General features: G+C 41.6%; 1 protein-coding gene across 2 annotated transcripts in view; it reads right to left on the bottom strand.

The window, feature by feature from the left end:
* Positions 1-19,879, bottom strand: part of rab3gap2 (RAB3 GTPase activating protein subunit 2 (non-catalytic)) — a 20,929-nt gene extending 1,050 nt beyond the window's left edge. The window contains exons 1-34 of one of the 2 annotated variants that reach the window (XM_026152966.1): positions 19,466-19,879; positions 15,771-15,862; positions 14,958-15,075; positions 14,153-14,234; positions 13,647-13,694; positions 13,487-13,562; positions 13,103-13,204; positions 12,828-12,927; positions 11,420-11,518; positions 10,908-11,056; positions 10,725-10,804; positions 9,981-10,073; positions 9,735-9,874; positions 8,640-8,835; positions 8,397-8,540; positions 7,144-7,226; positions 6,985-7,049; positions 6,461-6,551; positions 6,227-6,348; positions 5,910-6,120; positions 5,724-5,821; positions 5,173-5,281; positions 4,756-4,916; positions 4,485-4,659; positions 3,976-4,152; positions 3,216-3,322; positions 2,766-2,832; positions 2,589-2,659; positions 2,455-2,490; positions 2,246-2,335; positions 1,512-1,727; positions 972-1,061; positions 670-876; positions 335-499 (exon numbers count right to left, since the gene is read on the bottom strand). In XM_026152966.1, the coding sequence (XP_026008751.1) occupies positions 335-499; positions 670-876; positions 972-1,061; positions 1,512-1,727; positions 2,246-2,335; positions 2,455-2,490; positions 2,589-2,659; positions 2,766-2,832; positions 3,216-3,322; positions 3,976-4,152; positions 4,485-4,659; positions 4,756-4,916; positions 5,173-5,281; positions 5,724-5,821; positions 5,910-6,120; positions 6,227-6,348; positions 6,461-6,551; positions 6,985-7,049; positions 7,144-7,226; positions 8,397-8,540; positions 8,640-8,835; positions 9,735-9,874; positions 9,981-10,073; positions 10,725-10,804; positions 10,908-11,056; positions 11,420-11,518; positions 12,828-12,927; positions 13,103-13,204; positions 13,487-13,562; positions 13,647-13,694; positions 14,153-14,234; positions 14,958-15,075; positions 15,771-15,862; positions 19,466-19,574 (3,969 nt within the window). In that variant the 5' untranslated portion in view covers positions 19,575-19,879. The remainder of the gene's footprint in view (positions 1-334; positions 500-669; positions 877-971; positions 1,062-1,511; positions 1,728-2,245; positions 2,336-2,454; positions 2,491-2,588; positions 2,660-2,765; positions 2,833-3,215; positions 3,323-3,975; positions 4,153-4,484; positions 4,660-4,755; positions 4,917-5,172; positions 5,282-5,723; positions 5,822-5,909; positions 6,121-6,226; positions 6,349-6,460; positions 6,552-6,984; positions 7,050-7,143; positions 7,227-8,396; positions 8,541-8,639; positions 8,836-9,734; positions 9,875-9,980; positions 10,074-10,724; positions 10,805-10,907; positions 11,057-11,419; positions 11,519-12,827; positions 12,928-13,102; positions 13,205-13,486; positions 13,563-13,646; positions 13,695-14,152; positions 14,235-14,957; positions 15,076-15,770; positions 15,863-19,465) is intronic. The other variant, XM_026152967.1, reaches the window with a different exon arrangement.
* Positions 19,880-20,187: the final 308 nt, after the last annotated feature.

The following is a 20,187-nucleotide window of genomic DNA, read 5'->3' as shown; positions in this document are numbered from 1 at the left end:
GACACTCATGACTGTACCAACTTGAGCAAAAGTTAAACAATTTCATGTTATAACAGAGAATCTGTCACTGTGAACAGAACTCAGCAATGACTACATTTTAAAGAAACAAAAAGGAGAAACTGCGGTGCCAGATTCAGTTGAGCAATAGAAAAAAAAAACAACACATTGGCTCTTTGGGGACACCAAAGGTTCCTATTTGTTTCTGAAAACACATAAATGTAGAGTTCAAAGACTCTTACCCTGTATGTACACTCAACTATGCACTCTAGTTCTCCAAGCACTACTTGCAAATAACCCTTTAGGAAAAGAGCAGGCTGTAGTGTTGGGATCTCACCATCGCCTTCAGCCACGTGCAGAGGGTGGGGGGCAGGCGGGCCAGCAGCTCCATGGCAGCCTGCGTCTGGTTCTGGCTGTGGAGAAGCGAGTAGCTCAGCCTCTGACCTGTCAGCACCAACAACTGGGAGCCCAAAACATCCTTATCTTCCACCTCTAACATCACCTGAGGACGGGGAGATTAATTGCTTTAAGATTTAAGTTTTCGTGATCTACGGTTTGTGGCTACAAATGTCTTCAGATAACCACACCTAACCAATACCTAAACCAAGTAGTCTTAGTGCCTAAAGTGAGTTTAAGCAAGTTTTCGTGATATACAAGGAAACAGTTTCCAACCTCTTCTGCCCGAAGATCCAGTCCTTGGCTGTAGAGCTCGCAGACGAGATGCCGCCGCAGGATGTCTGGGTTGACCTGCAGCAGAGAGCCGAGCTCTAAACACAGCGAGGGCCACCACTCGGCTTTGGGTCCGCTTGAAGGAAGTGGAGCGGAGCTAGTGGGATCATCTATAGCCTGAACCCAACCGGTCAGCACCCGTAGGAGGAACTGAAACAGAGGACAAAGTGGAACAGCAGGAGATCAAGCGATGGGTGTGGAACATCATTGTCCGATTACTGTCTGCATTTTGTTCCACCTCTTACCTCCTGTCGCACAGAGACCAAACCTGGGTCCATGTCTCCGCTGGGCATCAGCTGGATGGTCGTCAGGTCTCTGAAGAAAGCATTCTTACCCTGCAAACACACATGTGACACAAATAGATAAACATTAGAAATGTCGGCTGGTATCATTTGTGATCTGTATCTGCCAGCACCGGAGTACCATCAACTGCATTTTTCCTAATGGCAACTTAAGACTGGCTACAAAACATGAATCGACCCGTACAGCCTGGATTTGGATTTACAGAAAGGTGATTTGTTTATATAACTCTGGTTTACATTGTATTAATGCTTAAACGTTTGCATCATTAAGGATGAGGCCGTTGGAACTGTCAGGTCACTGTGGTGGTCAGCTGTCTGCTGTCTCTTCAACTCCCCTAACGTCTAACTAAAAGAAACATGGAGGTGGCTTTACGGAGACTTCAGAACCTCCAGTGGGTGACGGATGGATTCAAATGCAGCAGTGAGTGTCCCTCCATGTCTACGTTTTTGTTCTAAACTTTGGCAGAGTGTCGATCTCCTCACCTTGCTATCAAAAAGGCTGAATGGTTTGACCTTGACACTGAAGGTCATAGCAGCATGTAGCAGGGATGCTAACAGGCAGTGGTGCTGGACCAGCGGGTAGTGAACACCTCTTTGCTCCAGGGCAAGTTCAGCAATGGAAGCTGGGCCCTCGGCTCCAGACCACGCCTCCTCGATGGACAACTCTGGGGCAGAAACCTCCTCCACCGCCGAGTCCGCCTGCACGGAAAAGGAAAATACAGCTAATGAGAGGATTCATTTTCCAATTTATATTAAACACTATTATACATATTCATTAAGAAAAAAAGATCTTGTAGAAAAACCAAAGATATGATTTTATTTTATTCCTAATGCTTACTTTTCAAGCAATTTATTTGATATTTTCAGCAAGAGTGTTCTTCACTACTGCAAGAGTACAGCAGTCATGCAGGTTTTATGTGAATGGCAAGAACAGGAAGAAGTCCTTTTCACACATGCATAGAATAAATCAGGTCTCTGGTCCAGTGTGGGCAGTGTGGGTGGTATTAGTAGCTCTTTTGATCAGGCAGCAGGTGGAAAAAAAACTAACAACTAGAAATGCTTTCCCATTATATTAGACTAAAATCCCATTTCTATAAACTTCCTACTGTTGTCGTTCAGTGTTTCACTGCCATGCTAACCACTCTCCATGCTATCACTCTGCTGTCTCCTTTACTTACATAAAACTTCATAAAAGAAAAAAGGCACTGATTCCTAACCAACACTCCAGTCACCTCCATGAGGATATTCAGCAGCTGGACGCAGCAGCCCAGGAAGGACGTCATCGCTTTGTCTCCCATCCCGACATCCTGCACAAAAATTCACAGATCTTTAGTACATGCTTGAAATCTGAATATTTGTATGGACTAATATATTTACCGGCAAATAAACATTTTGAATAGAATTGGTGCTGAAATGTAACTCTTACCCGTCGACACAAGCGATCTTTGGGTGCTTTCCCCACCTGTTTCAAAATAAATCAATAAAATAAGAGATTTAATTCTGTACAAAGTCCCGACACAGTGACAGAGCTCAACTCGACTCATTATGACCAGAACTTACTTTCTCCATGAGAAAGGTTGCTGCTGAGAGACGCTTGGCAATGAATGTGCTCCACATCATTGTACAAACACCTGTGAGGAGTTAAGACATGCTGACTACCGGGGAGGTACTGTCTTCTAAAGCATGCATTGTATTATTGGATCAATAAAACAGACCAAAAGCCAGTGTGGTACTCACCTTGCTGAATATGAGGACTGGAGACCATCTTCAAATGTTCCACAGACCAGCAGAGATATCGACCCTCCTATGAAGAGAAGCAGGTGTGAGATCAGACTGCAGAACTCTTCAGGTCTTTATGAAAATCTGAAAGTTTGCACTTTCTACTATTAAATACAGTATGTGTTAGTTTGCGCACAGATAGAAGATTTACAATGCTGCACCAAACCTCAAGTAAATTTAGCTAATCTTCCCTTCAAGTCTGTCTGCTGCTGCTACATTTTCACCAGTGTTGGCTGTGAGTGATCTAAGCATAGCAGCAGGTTTTGAAATGGTGTAGAAGAGCACAAGGAGACAACCTTGGAAGAGACGTATGCTAATGCTAAATCTGGGAAAGCTTTTTCCTTCTTATGGGTGGAGACGTGTGACTTTGTGATAACGCGTTGTGTGCGTGCTTGTGTATTTGCACACCTCTGGGTCTTTGTTCCACTGCACCACATACTCCCAGCAGCAGTGGGCGAAGAGAAAATCAGGTGAGAGAGAGTGTGGGAACCGCTGGCATACCGCTAACAGCAACTCTGAAAAACACGGAAGAAAACAGAGGCTGATTTGGATTCAGGCTCCATGAAACAATGTGTACTGCAGAACAGGAAATATGACTAATTTGCCTGTCTTCAGCTTACTGTGATTATTTGATCATTAACCAAACCTTGATCATTATGAATAAATACCATACAATGCTATTGTCTTCTGTTAGCCAAAGAGAACTGTCACACTGCACATTAACTGTAGAGAGATCTTTCTATACAAATGTCCAATTTCTACTTTCAATATTCTTGGGCTTTAGCAGACTCATGTGCCCAGCTAGAGTCCAAAATATTTATAGCAATAGACAGTTTTAATTTGATGATCATTGGTTTGACTGTGGTCTATAGGTTGGATGCTTTTAGGTGACCAGACTAGCATTGAGAACAAGCTTACGTTTAATAAGAAAGTTCATAGTGTCATCTGCATAAAAACATATATTACTGATACAGAGGTCCAAAAATAGGCTAAGTAATCGATTTCCATTATTTTACTTTTTGTCTTTTTGAATTTGATTTTTTTTAAATCACCACAAACAACAACACAGCTCACGCCACATTATTCTAGGATTTTCAAGTTAAACTATATCTCAAAATTGCCCAGAAAGACTAACATACCGAACGTGTGTTAATGCCTCAGTCCTCACCTGCTGTCCTGTCTGTGTCCTCTTGGCTTTTCTCCTGCTCATGTCTTTCTTCTTCGTCTCTCTGCTCCACATTGTCATCTGCTTCTTTATTTCCCCTTTTCTGGAGGATTTCCTTGAGCCGCTCTGGGGAAATGTCTTGTCTAAACACCCACTTAGAGACGCTGTCGGCAATACCGCCTGAAACAGACAAAAGCAAACGTTGAATGTATTTGAAATTACTAACTAGGCTTTGGCCAGGCAGTGTATTTGAATGGGTTGTGGCAGTTGTTCCAGATTCCCACACTCCAAAGAAGAATGCAGCCATCAGGGGAAAACTATGGTCAATATCATCAAGACACTGAATTCATGGAGAGAAGAAGTCAATAAAAACAAGGAGTAACTGAGGAGAGAACAGCGATACAGTGCATTTGAATACATTTATGAAGTGAGGAAAAACCAAGAAAAGAAACATGACAAGTAAAAAATGAACTCATACAGCTTGAAGTCTCCCTGAACTTATTTTTCTCTACCTGTGCCTCCCTCCAACAATGTTTTAATAGAGCACTGAACTGTAGCGCCCCCCGTTGCTCCTGGTGGAGGAGGCACCAACAGCAGAGTCTGCAGCACCAGCACGTCTTCCAGCTGGCGAACACACACCACCCACTGCTCCAATTCCAGTGACACTGCCTCCCACTCTGACTGAAACTGACACACACACATTAGTGTTGGTTGATTTTTAAAGGGGGTTATGTTCCTATTTTTTTGCTTAAGACAGTCCTCAAATGCATGACGCCTCTCTACCTTGCTATCAGCTCGGCTTGTGATGCTAGCTTTAGCAGCCCGGTGAGCAACCAGTGCAGCCAGCAGGGCAGCGGCAGCGTTGTGGGACTGAACACATGTAGTGCGGACTTGCTGCCACCAGGGGGAGATTGACTGTGTGTCCCATGACTCCTCGACTGCACCTAAACGGAGGGAGAGAAAAAGAAGAGGCCACTCTTATTCTACTTATTCTTCTTTTCCAGTCTGACGGTTACTTCTTGAGGTTCACATTTCTTTCGATTTCTTGATGTCCAACTGAAGAAAACCACCAGAGCACCAACCAACATCAGCACATCTAACATCAGAAACATCAGATGAATTAGCCCTTCAACCATTAACATATAGAGTTGTATTATTTAGCCTCGCGAACTACACAAACACGACAAGCCTTACAGGTACCTTTCATATCGCTGAGGGCGACAAGTAGTCTGTGGAGGTTTCGAACATTTTCCTCTGGTTTCTGTAGCAACTCCTTCTCCCGATGCAACCACACACTCAACAGCAAAGACTGACAGAAACAGGAAGTATGAACTGAATTAATTACTGATATTTGTTCAAAGACCTATTTGGAGTATATTATACACCCTAATTTCATGTGAGAACATATCAGGCTCCAGACACGCTGGGTAGACTTACGCAGGCAGATAATGAAGTCTGCGTTCTTTCACTCATTAACAGTAAATACTGAATACTGACATCACAATATAAAGTGACCATTACTGAATAAATTACACACCAGTGGGTTGTGGTTCATCTCTGGCAAAGATTTAAAAAGCCTCATATCAGTATTATGTATGTATCATACAGTAAAAAATTAAAAAGATATGCAATTCTATATAAAATTGTATGCACTGTATAAGATTTGTAAGATTTCTCTCAACAGCAGCTACACATCCTGTCACATCCTGATCCCACCTTTCACCCATTCTCCCCCCCCCGCCCCCGCTTACCAGAAGCTGCTGTGGGCTGATGCCGGCCTGCTGTAGTGTGTAACAAACTTTATGGAGTGGACTTTTTCCACACAGACAACTCCAGAACAAGAAGTTTCCTGCAAATGACAAACAGGAAAAGTACTCAGTCTGAGTTTTGATTGAGTGTAACAGCATTAATGTGCCTACTTATGTTGCCTGCCTTACCCAACTGGTTCCATTCAGTTTCAGACCTACGGATCACCTTAACCTCCTCATCCTCTGTGCACTCCAACTGGGAGAGAAAAGCCTGAGCAGGCAGGGGGGAGTCAGGCGAATCCTGGGCAAACGAAACACTGGGTCTTGGTGTGAACTGGGCATAGCGCTGCAAGGTCGGTGCAACACGGGACAATTCCTCCTCTATGCCTTCAAGGGAGTCCTGCAAGGATGGAAGAAAGAAATACTGGAATAGCACCGAGGTTTCAGCTCACCACCTCTAAAGAAGCTCTTAGTTTCTTTAAATCTCTGTGTGTGTGTGTTCTCACATTTTCAGCGGTTTCCTCGACATCTGCGGCAGAATGCAGTTGCTGGATGTCTGTGTAGAGCTGCAGTAGTTTGAGCTGTGATGAGCAGAGCTGAAGCAACTCAGCATCCACTTCCCCAGGCTCTGAAGTGCAGAAACAAAAGGAGAAACAAGCTCAGGGTGATTATGAGATACAAGTTCCTGACACTTTTTTCTTTCATATTACATTTCTTTCATCAGTAAACGTATTCTTTACCTTGCCGTTTCAAAGTGTCATCTAAGGCACGTGTGATGTTAACAAGACAAGAGACAGGAGTGTTTTTATTTGACAGAAGAGACTCCAGTGCCTGAAAGAAAATGGAGACACTGAAATTCATATGACATCATATTCAACTGACAAAAAGAGTTTTAAGTGAATAATGGCAGCAGTGGTGTTCAGTTCGGTTGCAACCACAATTTAAAATCACCTGGAAAATAAAGGATATTTACATATAGGGCCAGTGTGCCCAAGAAGACTTGAACAGGGGCCCAGGATTGAGCTGCTGGACCAATCAGGGCTGTTCAAGTATTTGAAAAGATAAATTACTTGGGTTCCTGTCCCATGTGAAAGAAAAGTAAAAGTTGCTTCATCATTCTTAGACTTAACAGACTTTTAATTTTAATCTCTTTTTCAATTTATATTTAGTTTTCAGTTGCAGGTTGGTTAGATTTAGGAGAAGTCTGTAATTAGAGTAAAACAGGGCCATTTAAAACAATAACCACATCAGATTTTGGTCGTACCTGCTTCTTAACTGCAGGGTGTTTGATATCTAGTACGATGCTTCTGGCTTCACTCTCCAATATATCTAAAAGGAACACAGAGTCATTAATAATATAATACTGTATAACACATGAAATATATTTGAACATGAAACCTGACATCTCTCGTCATGCACTTACCAAGCTCAATGTCTCGGCTCCTTAGTAGGGTAGTGAGTTTCTTTACCAGGTGCATATCTTTGGCTCGCTCGCTCTTCTTATCACTGAAGTGAAAAAGACAGAAAGATGGAGTTAGAGGGGACTTTTGCTGCCGTTGTGCAGTAGGTTTTTTGTTTGTGCCTTTTGGAGATTTTTTAAGGCAATTATCTGACAATAATAATAATAATAATAATAATAATAACTTTATAAACCTCCACAGAGCATGCCTGCCTAATATCTTGAGGGAGGTTGTTCCACAGAAACGGGGCAGGGAAAGAAAAGGCACGCTCTCCAATTGTCTTTTTTCTGGCTCTAGGAACCTTTAGAAGGCCAGAGTCCTGAGATCGTAGAGCACAGGATGGAACATAAAGGTGTAAAAGGTCGGAGAGGTATGAAGGTGCCGTTTAAAGCCTTGTAGGTGAGCAGCAGGACCTTAAAATCTGCTCGAACCTGACAAGGTAGCCAATGAAGAGATCTTAGTACAGGGGTAATGCGCTCAAATTTCCCAGATCATGTTAAAATGCGAGCAGCTGCATTTTGCAGCTGTAGACCTCTAAAACTTTTCTTTGGTAGCCCAGAAAGAAGAGCATTACAATAATCTATACGTGAAGACACAAACGCATGGACAAGAACGCCTGCAGTGTTTCTTAACAAAACTTGTCTGATTCTGCTATGTTCCTCAAATGACAAAGGCGGTCTTTGTTATCTCTTTTACACGAGACTCGAAGGAGAGCACCATGTCGGACCACACGCCCATATTTCTCACCGTTTGGTTATGTGTACCAATAACCTGTCAAAGGAGTTTTTGCTGTGAGTAAAATTCACAGATTTTACCTGGATGTTACTTAACAATAATTAGCACGTATCCAAAGCCAGTCATTTACATAGCAAACATAGCCACACAACATATTCTGGGGTACCAAAACAAAACCAGCGGTCAGTTCAGAAAGTCCGTCTTTACAGCTGAAGCGTACAGAATGATCATTCAACCTGTGGGAATCCTATGACAAGAACTGATTTTTTTGAACCTCACAGAACCAGGAAGTTGCAGCTCTTCAGATCCAACCTAATGTCAAATATTCATGACTCTTTGTGTCAGATTTAAGAGTTTTTAAAGGTGGGGAAAATCTGACCTAAGAAAGTGGGCAAGACTCTGCAAAATAGATTTTTTCACTGCACCTGCATTCATTTTAAACACCTACATGACAGCCTGTCCTTTTAGTCTGCGTACAAACCTGAGAGCCAGGTGGAAGGGAATGTTCACGGTCCTCAGAACTCCTGTGATTGGATCAAGCAGACACACCTGCTGTGTGTGGAGCTGCCAACCCTGACTGGTCACACTGTTCACCCCCATCAGACGGTAACCAGCATACAGCAACCTGCAACACCGTACAAGCATATATTTTGTTATATTCCAACTTCAGGATCAAATGAGATTCTTCTTCAGTAAGAAAATGTGGGAGCTTCACGGTGTGTACCTGCAATGTTTGCCTACAGTGAAAGCTCCGACCCGAGGCCCCTGTTGCATTGCCCAAACCTCCAGGATCCCCCTACGAGGGGCGTAGATGACGAGGAACAGAGCGTGGCGTCTGGGGAGGGACGCCGAGGGGGATAAATCCCGCTCGCTACGCTCCTCTGGAACCTGCAGCCAACCCAACTGGGCATCTCTGTAACCTGGAGATAAATGTATGATTGGGACATTGTTAAGATTTTATTAATAATGACACAGGCCGAAGAAGGAATCATAGTAAAAATAAACATTACAGTGTTTAGGGCAACTCCTGCTACACTGGAAAGCTCTTTAGTTAATTATTTTTAAAGTGGCCCCAGCTAGAAAAGCAGCATAAGATTAAACATAAATCTATGAAAACAAAAAGGAAACATCTTCATCTGATCACCTGTACAAAGATTAGATTATAAGATTTTAAATTGGGCTGTGACATTTTTAATGTATAAAATACCTGATCTACAGACCTATTTTAATATCATACTGAAATTATAAATGCAATGAGATAGAGCTGCATTTCTAGCCCATCTAATGATGCTCAATTTCTCTGGCAACATTCAGATAGTAGGTTAAGAATTAGGTGTTCACAACATGAATGCATCGATCCATCCTGCCTTTTATCAAAGGTTCAGGCTGCTGATGCTGGTGTATTGCTGTAGGGATGGTTTTTTTGGCATAATTTGGGCTCCTTAGTACCAACTGGTCATCAACTGATTATTGTTGATGACCATGTCCATTACATCCTTTATGACCACAGTGTACCCATCTTCTAATGGCTGCTGCAGCAGGAAGTGTCAAAGTTCAAATCATCATTTTAAACTGATTGCTTGAGCATGACAGTGAGTTCACTGTACTCAAATAGCCTCCACAGTGACCAGATCTCAGCCCAAAAGAGCAACTTGGACATGTCGTGGAACAGGAGGTTTGCATCATGGGTGCACAGGCCACACATCTGCAGTAAATGTGCGACACTATCCTGCCAATATGGAACAAATTTCTGTATGTGTTTCTATTACATATGTGTGTCACTCACAACGAGTTGTTCTTCCACGTGTTTACACCTCACCTTTCCACATGCGAATGGCGATGCCCCTGGCCAAGTCCAGCAGTGTGACTCGGCCAAAGTCATCAGTCACTCCAGCCAGCATGTTGCACGGGGACAGACATATCGACTCGCCATGCCGCCGAGAGTCTGGGAGACCAAATCTGCAAAGGAGAGCAGCAAGTGTGCTGAGGTCAGGTTAGGTTTTCAGTCTCAACAGCACACAGTCGACGACGACTGGATTTGTGTTTTAGATGTCCCAGTTCGTACCTGATACTTAAAGGGGTGGCAGGCTCCACCTTGGGCTTCTGTTTCTGGGGAGCCTCCTCTTCGTTCTTGTTTTTGTTCCATCCCAACCACCCGCTGAGAGGGAAATGACAAGTGACGATAGAAAAAATAGAAAGAGGAAAAAGAAAAAGCGAGTGAGAAACAGTAAGGAGGAAACTTCAAACACAGATCTTCCGTCTCCAGATGCTTTCCAGCACACTGACCCCTGACTTTGGCTTGGAAACAACTTCTCCACTGGATGAGGCATTTGTCTTTGCCGCCTGTGCACTTATGCCCTGTGCTTTGATACAAGCCTCCAAAAACTATCCATTTGTCGGATCATTTTATTGGAGCCCAAAGACTCTGGACCGTTTTTGACTTAGTTGTGTCTAAGTATTTGTTTGCTTACAAGAATAATGAACTTGGATTTAAAGTTAATGAGCACAATGAAGAGTTTAAATTATATTTATGTCACAGCTTAAACATATAGCTGCATAGCAATTGTACAACAGTGGAAATCATCACTGTATGATCTAGGAAAATAAAAATGTAAAAGAAATTAAAATAGGACAGAGAACCTAAGCTTGGGGAACACCATGTGATTGGGCTTCACACACACACACACACACACACACACACACACACACACACACACACACACACACACACACACACACACACACACACACACACACACACACACACACACACACACACACACACACACACACACACACACACACACACCTGGCAGCACTGAAGAGGGCTGAGGTGAGTTTACTGGCCACTGCCATAGCCACGTGGGACAGCAGAGGCTGAGAACTCCCCTATATACAGTTAGGGACACAAGGAAAAGCAGATTTTTTTGTTAATTTTTGAACTGCAGGCGATTATAGTCATGATACATACCCATTTTGAAAATATAATTACCTCTATAGCATAGTAAAAGCCCGTGTATGGCCCAGATCCTACAGTGACATACTGGCTCATGGCGGGGGGGCTGCCTTTGACTGAGGCGTTGAATCCTCCCAGGATAGATGCGTTCTTCATTTGATCAAAGACACACAGTGTCATGATGCCTAAAAGCAGAAGAGTTACTTACTGTCATCTGGATCAATCATAAAGATAAATCTGTAGACTCTCCATCTGAATTTATCACTTTAAGAGTAAATATCTCAGTTGAAATATGTAAAGGTGAATAATATATCCGTCAGATGGATAGAGTCTTTTTTGACTAACACTGGTTAGTGTTATCTCTCCAGTTCTATTTGCTCTACTAAAATGAATGAAGGGCTAATTCATCTGATGTTGTAAATGTGAATGACACAGTCGCATCTGCAGATCCAAAACATTATGATGTTTAATATCATAAGTTAATCCATTATGCAGCAGCCAACCACCAGCATGAATTATCAGTGGAAAGCTCTCAAACAGACTCTTACCCACGCTGCTGTGGTCCACAATGGTGTCCATTTCCTGCAGACCCCACTTCTTATAGGCCAGAGGAGGAGGCTGGATCACATCATTACCTGCTGCTGCAGCTGATCAAAAGGAGGTTAAGTTAGTAAGAAGCAACAACTTTAATAAAACAGTATTTTTTTATTATCTATTAGTCAACTTTAACTCTACTAAGGTCTAAACAGGGTTTGTCTTGGGTCACACAGAGTATTCAGAGTTATTATAGGAGCAGACAACAAACACACAGAGCACTAGATCAAATGCTGCTGAAGCTTGGCTCCCCAGATAGCAAACACATCTGGACCTGACCTGGGGCCACTTTTGGTTCTAGCAAATGTAGGCCCAGGCTTCACTGAAACGTCACCTGATATTTGGCCCATGAGAGGCAGACCTGTGGGTGTGTTTAAGCAGCCAAACAGACACTAAATCAAGGCCAAATACGGCCCAAAGAAAACTGCAGATGTGGGCCACGTTTGGGCCAAACACTCATTGTTATCTGGGTACTACGCTCCAAACTGTTTATACTTCAGGTGATTGTGTTTGTGGGGTGTGTGGGGTTTGTGGGGTTGGGGTTCTGTATAAGTAGGTTGGTTTCACCTTAGTACCTGAATGCTTTGTGGCAAACACTTTCCAGCCAGCAAGCAAGTGAAAAACATCTTCTGTTAACACACTGCAAACAGTACTGAGAGATTATGCATGTTTTGTTTTTTTCAGCTCAGTTTTGGCTTTTGAGGGGTTAACTACAATTGTAAGCACGCTAATCCACATACAGTCAGGCTGACAAGTCTGTTGCCTCCCTGTGCAGGAAGGGAGAAAGTTTTCCTCATATGTGTTGCAACTTCTCACCAAAGTGTCTGACTTACTTAGGAGAGCCACTTTATATATTATATATTTCACACTGACTATATTAACAGTGGCCATATACATTTGGGGACTCACTGTGGCATGTAATTTATTTATTTTAAAATCTATTTGCAAGTACGTTCAGTTTACTCGCTGAGCAATTTTGAAAGTTCAGGCACTGCTAACCAGCTAGCTCTGGTCCATCCTTTGATATCATTTTGTGGATCCCTCATCCTGTGATTGGCAATCTTTCTTCATCTCTGGTGGATCACTAACCAGAACCTGGAGAACCACCTTGTAGAAAGTGCAGAGCAGAAAAAGGACTACCAGCTGCAGTCCAAGATGATAAAGTTGGAAGATATCTGACTTTAGATGAGAGTATCTCCAAAGGGGCAGCTGAATATAATGTTCAGGGGGGCATGCTATATACCCTATTATAAATGCAAATAGATGTGGCCATTTTTTTGTGCACACACACTGCTGCCACAAACACAAACTAAATGTCTGACTGAACTTTCTTCCTACAAAGACATAGAGAAGCAGCCGTACCTCTTGCCGCCTGATTCCTGCAGGCCCGCAGAGACTGAAAGAGGCTGAATCCATCTATGGTGACCATTGCAGCAGAGTAGAGGATGCTCAGCTCCTCGTGCTGCAGACAAAAAATAAAATCAACAATCAACATTGGCTCACAGATCAGGATTATAATCTTCATGCTCAATGACAATCACACAACTGAAACAGACTGTCACTTTGATTTTGAATATGAATATAATCCTCACACACACACCTCTCTGAATTTGAAGAGTGCTTCAGGTGTGTGTTACCTGCTCAGTTACTCCAGGGTGGCGAGGGATCTCGTAAGTGCGACACTTGAGCCTCAGTACCGGGTCCTCGTGTAGCAGCTGGGCAAGGAGCAGAACGCCGCTCTGATGGGACACAATTGATAGTCAGGGCTGGGTGAAAACACATCAACATTTAAAAATATATCAATGTCATTCTAGCAGAAAATTAAACCATGCATGATTTTTTAAATCAGTACAGATTGATTCTGCTTTACCTAAAAAGTTTTAGCAAAGTAGTGCCAATGTTTGCAACTTTGCACTCTGATTTGAGCAAAACTGCTCTGCATGAAGGGAGAGACAGTCACATCACACTTTCTTGTCTATAATTCAAAGAATTATTGAAGACGTTATAGATTAAAAAGGTACCTCAGTGTAGAAACGGACATAACCAGATGTAAAACCCACGACTACACATGTCCAGTCAGGCCGCCCAGTGGAGCTCCTGAAAAATGTATTGAGACATGAAGTGAAGATAAACACACACAAGCACTTCCCCTCATTTAGTTCACAGATAAATAAATCTCACCTCTTCTGACTTGCCAAGGGAATACAAATGGTGCTGCTCACACACTCTCTATGAGGAAACAGAAATCAGACTTGGAGTCATGTCACATATATTTGATGTATTTACATTCTAGCTAAGGTTTTTAATTATCATAATTTTTAATGTATTAATTGTGTTTTGCCTTCTGATAAACTGTCAACTTCTTATTTAATTTCTTCTTGTAAAACAGCAACGTAGCCAGTCTGAAAAATTAGGTCAAAAACTGCAGTTCCTCTAACGGCCACTTGAGACTTTCATGTTTAAACCCAGTACAAAAAACTGTTTTGGTTTCTATAGCTGAATTCCTACATTCATCAAAACTGTAGGGGTGTCATTTTAGTAAAGGTCCACTTTTTAAACTGAACTAAGGATAACTGATCTGTCTCACTTCCATCCTCCAATTCAATCACCTGGATAATTCGCCAACAGGAGCCATTATCAACCTTTTCCACAATGACTGTGGGTAAGTTAACATATTGTTTTCTCACCCTTCCTCAGTGCTAAGAGTTCCAGTCCAAGATACTCCCAGAGTCATCTCTTCTCTGCCGCTGTCATCTGTTCGCCATTTAGCTGTAAGAATAAAGAAAGATGAGGAATACTTCATTTACTACAGTTGGGAAGCTCCTTAATTTCATTGACACAAATAAAATACGACAAGCAAGAAGAAAGGTACATAAAGCAATCAGAACCACAAACAAAGCAACTGGTTATTAAATCTAAAACCGTTAGTTCTGTCCAGGTAAACCTGGATTTGCATAAACTGGACACAAAGTAAGCAGCTACTGCTGTTGCTCAGAGGTGAAAGGTGGCACATAGCCTTTGTGACAAAGTTTGGGTTAAGCCATATATTGACCTTTATATTATTACATTGCATTCATATTATTATTATTATTATTATATTCCGATCAACTACATGCTTAGCCCTATTGTTGGGTTGGCTAAAGCAAACAATTTGTTTCTACTTTGCTTCGGGAAACACTTCTACTTCCAAGGGTAAAAGTATTACTACACCACACCACGACTAGCTAGAGGAAATTATTGGTGCTGCTCATGAGCTGCTCCTGCTTGAATTTGTGGACACTTTAGTGCCCAATAGTCTATTTGTCAACAGGCTTCTGTGAAAAAGGTAATAAATAGAAGGGTCCTAGGCCCTCCTGACATGAGGGTTAGTGGTGTCGTATGAGAGCATCTGATGAGGACATGGGATGCTTTTCCATAGTGAGACACAAAACGAACAGTATGAAAGAAAACTCCAGAGTCACATATCAGGGTGTGCGTGTCTGAGAATCTGACCTGAGAGAAAGGCCGCCTTCTGTTCACGGGCCACCACCAGCAGGTCAGCGCAGGGCGACAGGGACACGACACAGTCCTGCAGCCACGGTTCACCCTGCCCGCCAGCATCATCCGCGACCTGCAGAGCAAAGGAGATCTTCAGACCTATGCCACCTTTAGAAGTGCGCATTGAGCGCTTATATTCTAATATTATATGACATTGCAACAATAAAATGAGTGTTTGTCCTATGTCACAGCCAATGACAATATTATCAGTAGTTGATTCAAATGTAAAATAGGTCATATTTTTGAATTGCTAAAGGCTTTTTTAACGGACAATGTCTGACCACACCAACCCAACACAGAAGTCCAACACAAACTCCACACATGGACTAAAAGAAAACTAACGCTGATGTGGCTTCAGACAGGATTTTTGCAGCATCCATGCAGCATAGATGCATTACAGGTAGCAGGCTGACTGCATCTTGCTTGCTAACATTACTGCTATCAAAATCACATCTGAGTGAAAATGCTTATTAGCTTCGGTGTCAAAGACTACTAATTTTAGCCATCAGTAAATTGTGTAATGGCACAAAACATTAATGTCTGTAATAGCAAAAGTGGTGGTGGTTATCCAGCTAGCTGTAACTTCATTAACGATATTATTATATGTCATTATACGACATGCATGACACATAGCGCAGTACACTGCGCAGGTCTCATCACTGCACAGACAACTTTAAGAAAAATGACAGAATGACACATTCTTTCCCTGTAAATAAATAGACATCAACTTAAAACACCAATAATGTCACATTCCACAATGAGACAAACCTTTTTATCAGAGGTGGATTCCTCCTCTTTATTATCACCACCTTCCCATGCCGACTCCCAGTCAGAGGTGTCCCAAGACAGCTCATTATCTTCTGAGTAAGAGGCAGGAAACAAATAAATAAATAAAATAAATTTTAAAAATGGGTCAAGTTTGTGATGCTTGTACGGTGGCTAAAACAGAGTGTAGAGAAGAGATGAATGCAGTGACTAAGATAAACTCAAAAGACTCGAAATGTGTGTTGGTTTTTTGAAGCCACATGATGGAACTGCAAGTTATCAGCTAGCTAAGCTAGCAAGCTGCATTCATAGGTACCAGCTATTTAATAGCAAGTGCCAAACAAAGTATTCGAGTATGAGCTGGAGCGCAGATTTTTTTGACAGTCTGTTTGCACAATTAACTGCACAGCAAGCAAAATAATTTCTCAGGTAATTGGGCACCAAACGGACAAACATACTAAGGAGGTCCAGTCTAGGGGGTCGAATTAGCTGAGGTGAACCCTGGCAGACAGTTAGTAGCTACAGCCGCCTGAGTTAGCATCCACATGTCAAAGAAGCAAACTTTAAGCATTAATCAGAATCAGAATACTTTAATAATCCCTAAGAAATTTTTAACAAAATTTAAACATGTGAGTTATATAAATATTTATCCCTTGTATCAATGTTATAAAGGAGAAAATTAGCTATAAAAAAATCAAACCTGTTATATGCAGCAGGATGTTAACATGTTAAGTTCTGCTATACAGTTGAAAGAACTGTAAAGAAGGGGTGCAGAAGTCATAGCTGCTACATAACTTTAGCTGCTACATAACTGTGGCAGCTAAAGTTGAGCAGTCAGAAGCTCTGTGCCAAAGGGAAATGAACTAATAATATAGCAACAGCGTAAAGCTCAGAAATCAGGAGGAAATCCTGCTGCTTTACGCCTTGGCACTTCAGTGTCCCCATGACGACAGTGCGTGTGTGTCTGCAGGCATCAGTATGAAATGACGCATGAATGCAACACATCCAAGCACCCTTTCTATCTGCCCTTTCTGCTGAGCATCCTGCAGTGACACCCTCAGGGACCTCATGTGCAATGACTCACACTTAAAAAGACCTGCAGATTTCTCCTCCTCCGACTGATGGATGCAAACAACAACCTAATACCAGCAATATTTGGTGGATTAGTGAACTTGGGATAGTTGACATATAACTGTTTGCTACCTGGCGTCTAGCTACAGATTTATTGTTTGGCCAAAATAACCACATTATCACACCGAAGATTAGAGCAGGGTGATATGGCCAAAAATATTTATCACGATATATATTTGAAAATTTGCGATAACGATATAACCGACGATATAATTGATGCGAGACAAAATACAACTCCACAACATTACTAGCGCAAAAAGACAACCTTCCATTTATTTTCACTTAAACAAGAAGCTGGTTTTTATGTACATTAAAGCTTTATAAAAATGTAACAGTGCAAATGCAAATTCCTTGCTGAAAGTTTAACCAAAAGGCATTTCCAGTAGAAATGGGCTGGCATATCCTGAGCATAACCACGTATAATATGGTTATATGGTTAAAAAGAGGTGCTTTGCAACATTAAACTGCAGTGTGCAGTACGCATTTTTCGGACCATAAGGTGCATGGGATTATAAGGCACATTAAGCGAAACAAAGCAGTCAGATAAATCAAACTTTATTAAACTCATTCTTCTTGCTTCCTCCACTTCTGTACCATTGATTCATTAATGTTGAATTCTCTGCAGCTGCTCTATTCCCATGTTGCTGCAGTATATTAATGACTAACCTCGTATTGTGGATGGATTATCTCAGTTGTTCTCCTGACTGAAGTTTGGTCCGTTTACAGCATCCTGCCATGCGATTGCATTTGTCTCTAACCATGAAGAACCTTCACGTTAACTTTTATAAGTGGAAAAGTGTTAGTGTTCGTCCTCCAGCTTCACTGTTTATGTTATGCTAACATAGCTGTGTCGCTAGCGATCACGTAGCACATCATTATATACCAGCTAGCCCAACTTCAGTAACCCTACAAACGTCACTGCTGTTTAGTTTCCTGTCTTCATTTATGTTGGAAGTGATAGCAGAGCTGTACGTTTGATTTTTTTCAGAAATCTCTCAGTCAGAACATGCAATATCATGCTTAGGTAACTAGCGAAACTAGCGAGCTAACTTCCGCTAGCTTCCTGCTAACTTCTAACTCCGTTAAATGTAATAACTTTTGTTTTCATGGATGCCTGAAAGTTAAACTTTATAGTTACACCTGGTAAAGCAGCAATGCTGATCGTTTTATTAAAGATGAAAGAATTTAGAAAGTTTTTAACTCTAAGTGATGCTGCAGTGTTGTTTGACCTGAAGCATACGGAGTTTAGGACCCAGATTACTCCCAGATTTAAGAGCATCTTAGTCCGACAAATATGACAATAACAACGGCTGCTTGCATGTTCTGCAAAAAAATGTGCTTTGTTGTGTATCTGATGGACAAACACCAAACCAGTTCCACATCACGGAAGTTGCACCATTTTTACAAACCAATTCTGGTTCATCTGTTTCACTCAACAATCGGCCATGTGCGTATGAAAACAAAGGCACTGCGCATGCGCGTTTTACTCCCATTCTATCGCGATATTTCATTTTCCTATCGTTGCCTAACATTATACCGGTATTACCGTGAACGGTATAATATGGCCCAGCCCTACCGAAGATTTAGAATGATGTGATCGGCCAAAAGAACATCTCAGATGAGGCCATCCGTGCTATGAGGAAGTCTTGATACTGAGCTTAATGATCATGCTGTAATCGGCCCATGGTTCTTTTCTCAAACACTGAAATATTCTGTGTCAAAGTTATGTGTCTTGCAAATTGGTGCACAACATTTCAAATTCACTTAAACTTCACATGGTTGATAAAACACCTCCCCCAAAGTCATAACAGGAAACGAGATGTTCTATACTGTGACATACTCCTAACACTTTCACCACATCCATCTTCAGTATGGTCAGAAAGTCCTTCAGTTAAGGGACCCTCACACTTGACAATCGTAAGGTATGCCCACCCCAAATCATATCCTGTTTTTCTTCTAGTAGTACTAAAATGTACTAACCAGACATAAAACTAACGACTGAGCCTATAAACATATCGGTAAAGTGCTTACTGAGGTCACAGATCAAATGAGCAATAGGCTCATTTTCTCATGGACAAAATAGAGGAGTCGCCCCCTGCTGACCACGTGGAAATAATGCAGGTTTAAGATGTTTCCTTTTCAAATTTGGAAGCTACATTCATCTTTCATATACACCCCATGTGTTTGACATCAACAGGTTGAAATATAGTAGCATTTCTGTATTGACTTCCACATAGCGGAAAAACGAAATGATGCATATAACATTGCGTGCAAAACGAGTCCAGGCCTGAATACAACCATACAAGGATTCACCTGCAAACAGCTGCAAGCTGCTTTTGATTCTGGACTCACAAAAGGCACATTAAGGCGGTGAATATTTCATTTATTCCGTTGTAACATGATAAAACTAATCAACTAACCAAAACTAGTTATGCACACTTTATCCGCATTTTCAAACCACTTTACAGCACCGAGGTCACTTTTCTAATGCTGCGAGCTGCTATCTGAGCTACTGTCACTTCAGTTCGAAGCTGCAGAAGACCCCTATCCTCCTCCTGTATCGTTACCTGTTTGACTCTTCTCTTCGACTGGCTCGCTTTTCTCGTTCCGAAACAAGAAGTGCCGGACCGTTTTGAACTCTTGAAGCCGACAGAACTCAAATAAGCTGCAGGACATCCCTCTTCCGTCCCGTCCGGACCCAAGAAGACGAGAAACAGCCTGTTAGCTTTGCTGCTAACAGTCCAGTTGTGGAAGAAATGCGCCCAGTATTACACTCCTGCTATCGCGACAACTTTATGACAGCGCTGTCACAAAGAAAGGATTTTCTAAATGTCCTATACTACCCCCTAGACAAGTACAAACCACTGCCCGCCGCTCTTATTTTTCCCTAAACTTCCCACCCTCAGTCCTGATGACACATCATTAGCATAATAACACTCCACTGCTTCCGGGTTAAAGTTCCGTCACCGATTTCAGAATAAAAACAAAATAACAAAAGCTCATTTAACAAATGAGAACTCAAATATCATCACTAAAAACTCTATAATCATTAAAAGCACAAAATATTACCACAAAAATACAATAATATCATTTTTTTTTAATTTTTTTAAAATTTTAAATTAATTTTTAAATAATTTTTTTTTATTTTAACTTTTTGCTTTTTATCCTCTACAATTTGTGAGTTTCTTCTCAGGAATTATGAGTTTTCCCGTCAGTATGTGATTCTCTTCTTTTTAATTGTTTCTAATGTGAACATGTGAATCTTATTGTGCATTTATTTTAATTTTTA

Source organism: Astatotilapia calliptera, chromosome 19, assembly GCF_900246225.1.
Source record: "Astatotilapia calliptera chromosome 19, fAstCal1.2, whole genome shotgun sequence".
Taxonomy (NCBI): Eukaryota; Metazoa; Chordata; class Actinopteri; order Cichliformes; family Cichlidae; genus Astatotilapia; species Astatotilapia calliptera.
The sequence above is the reverse complement of the archived record's forward strand: the minus strand, read 5'-3'. Positions and strand labels throughout refer to the sequence as shown.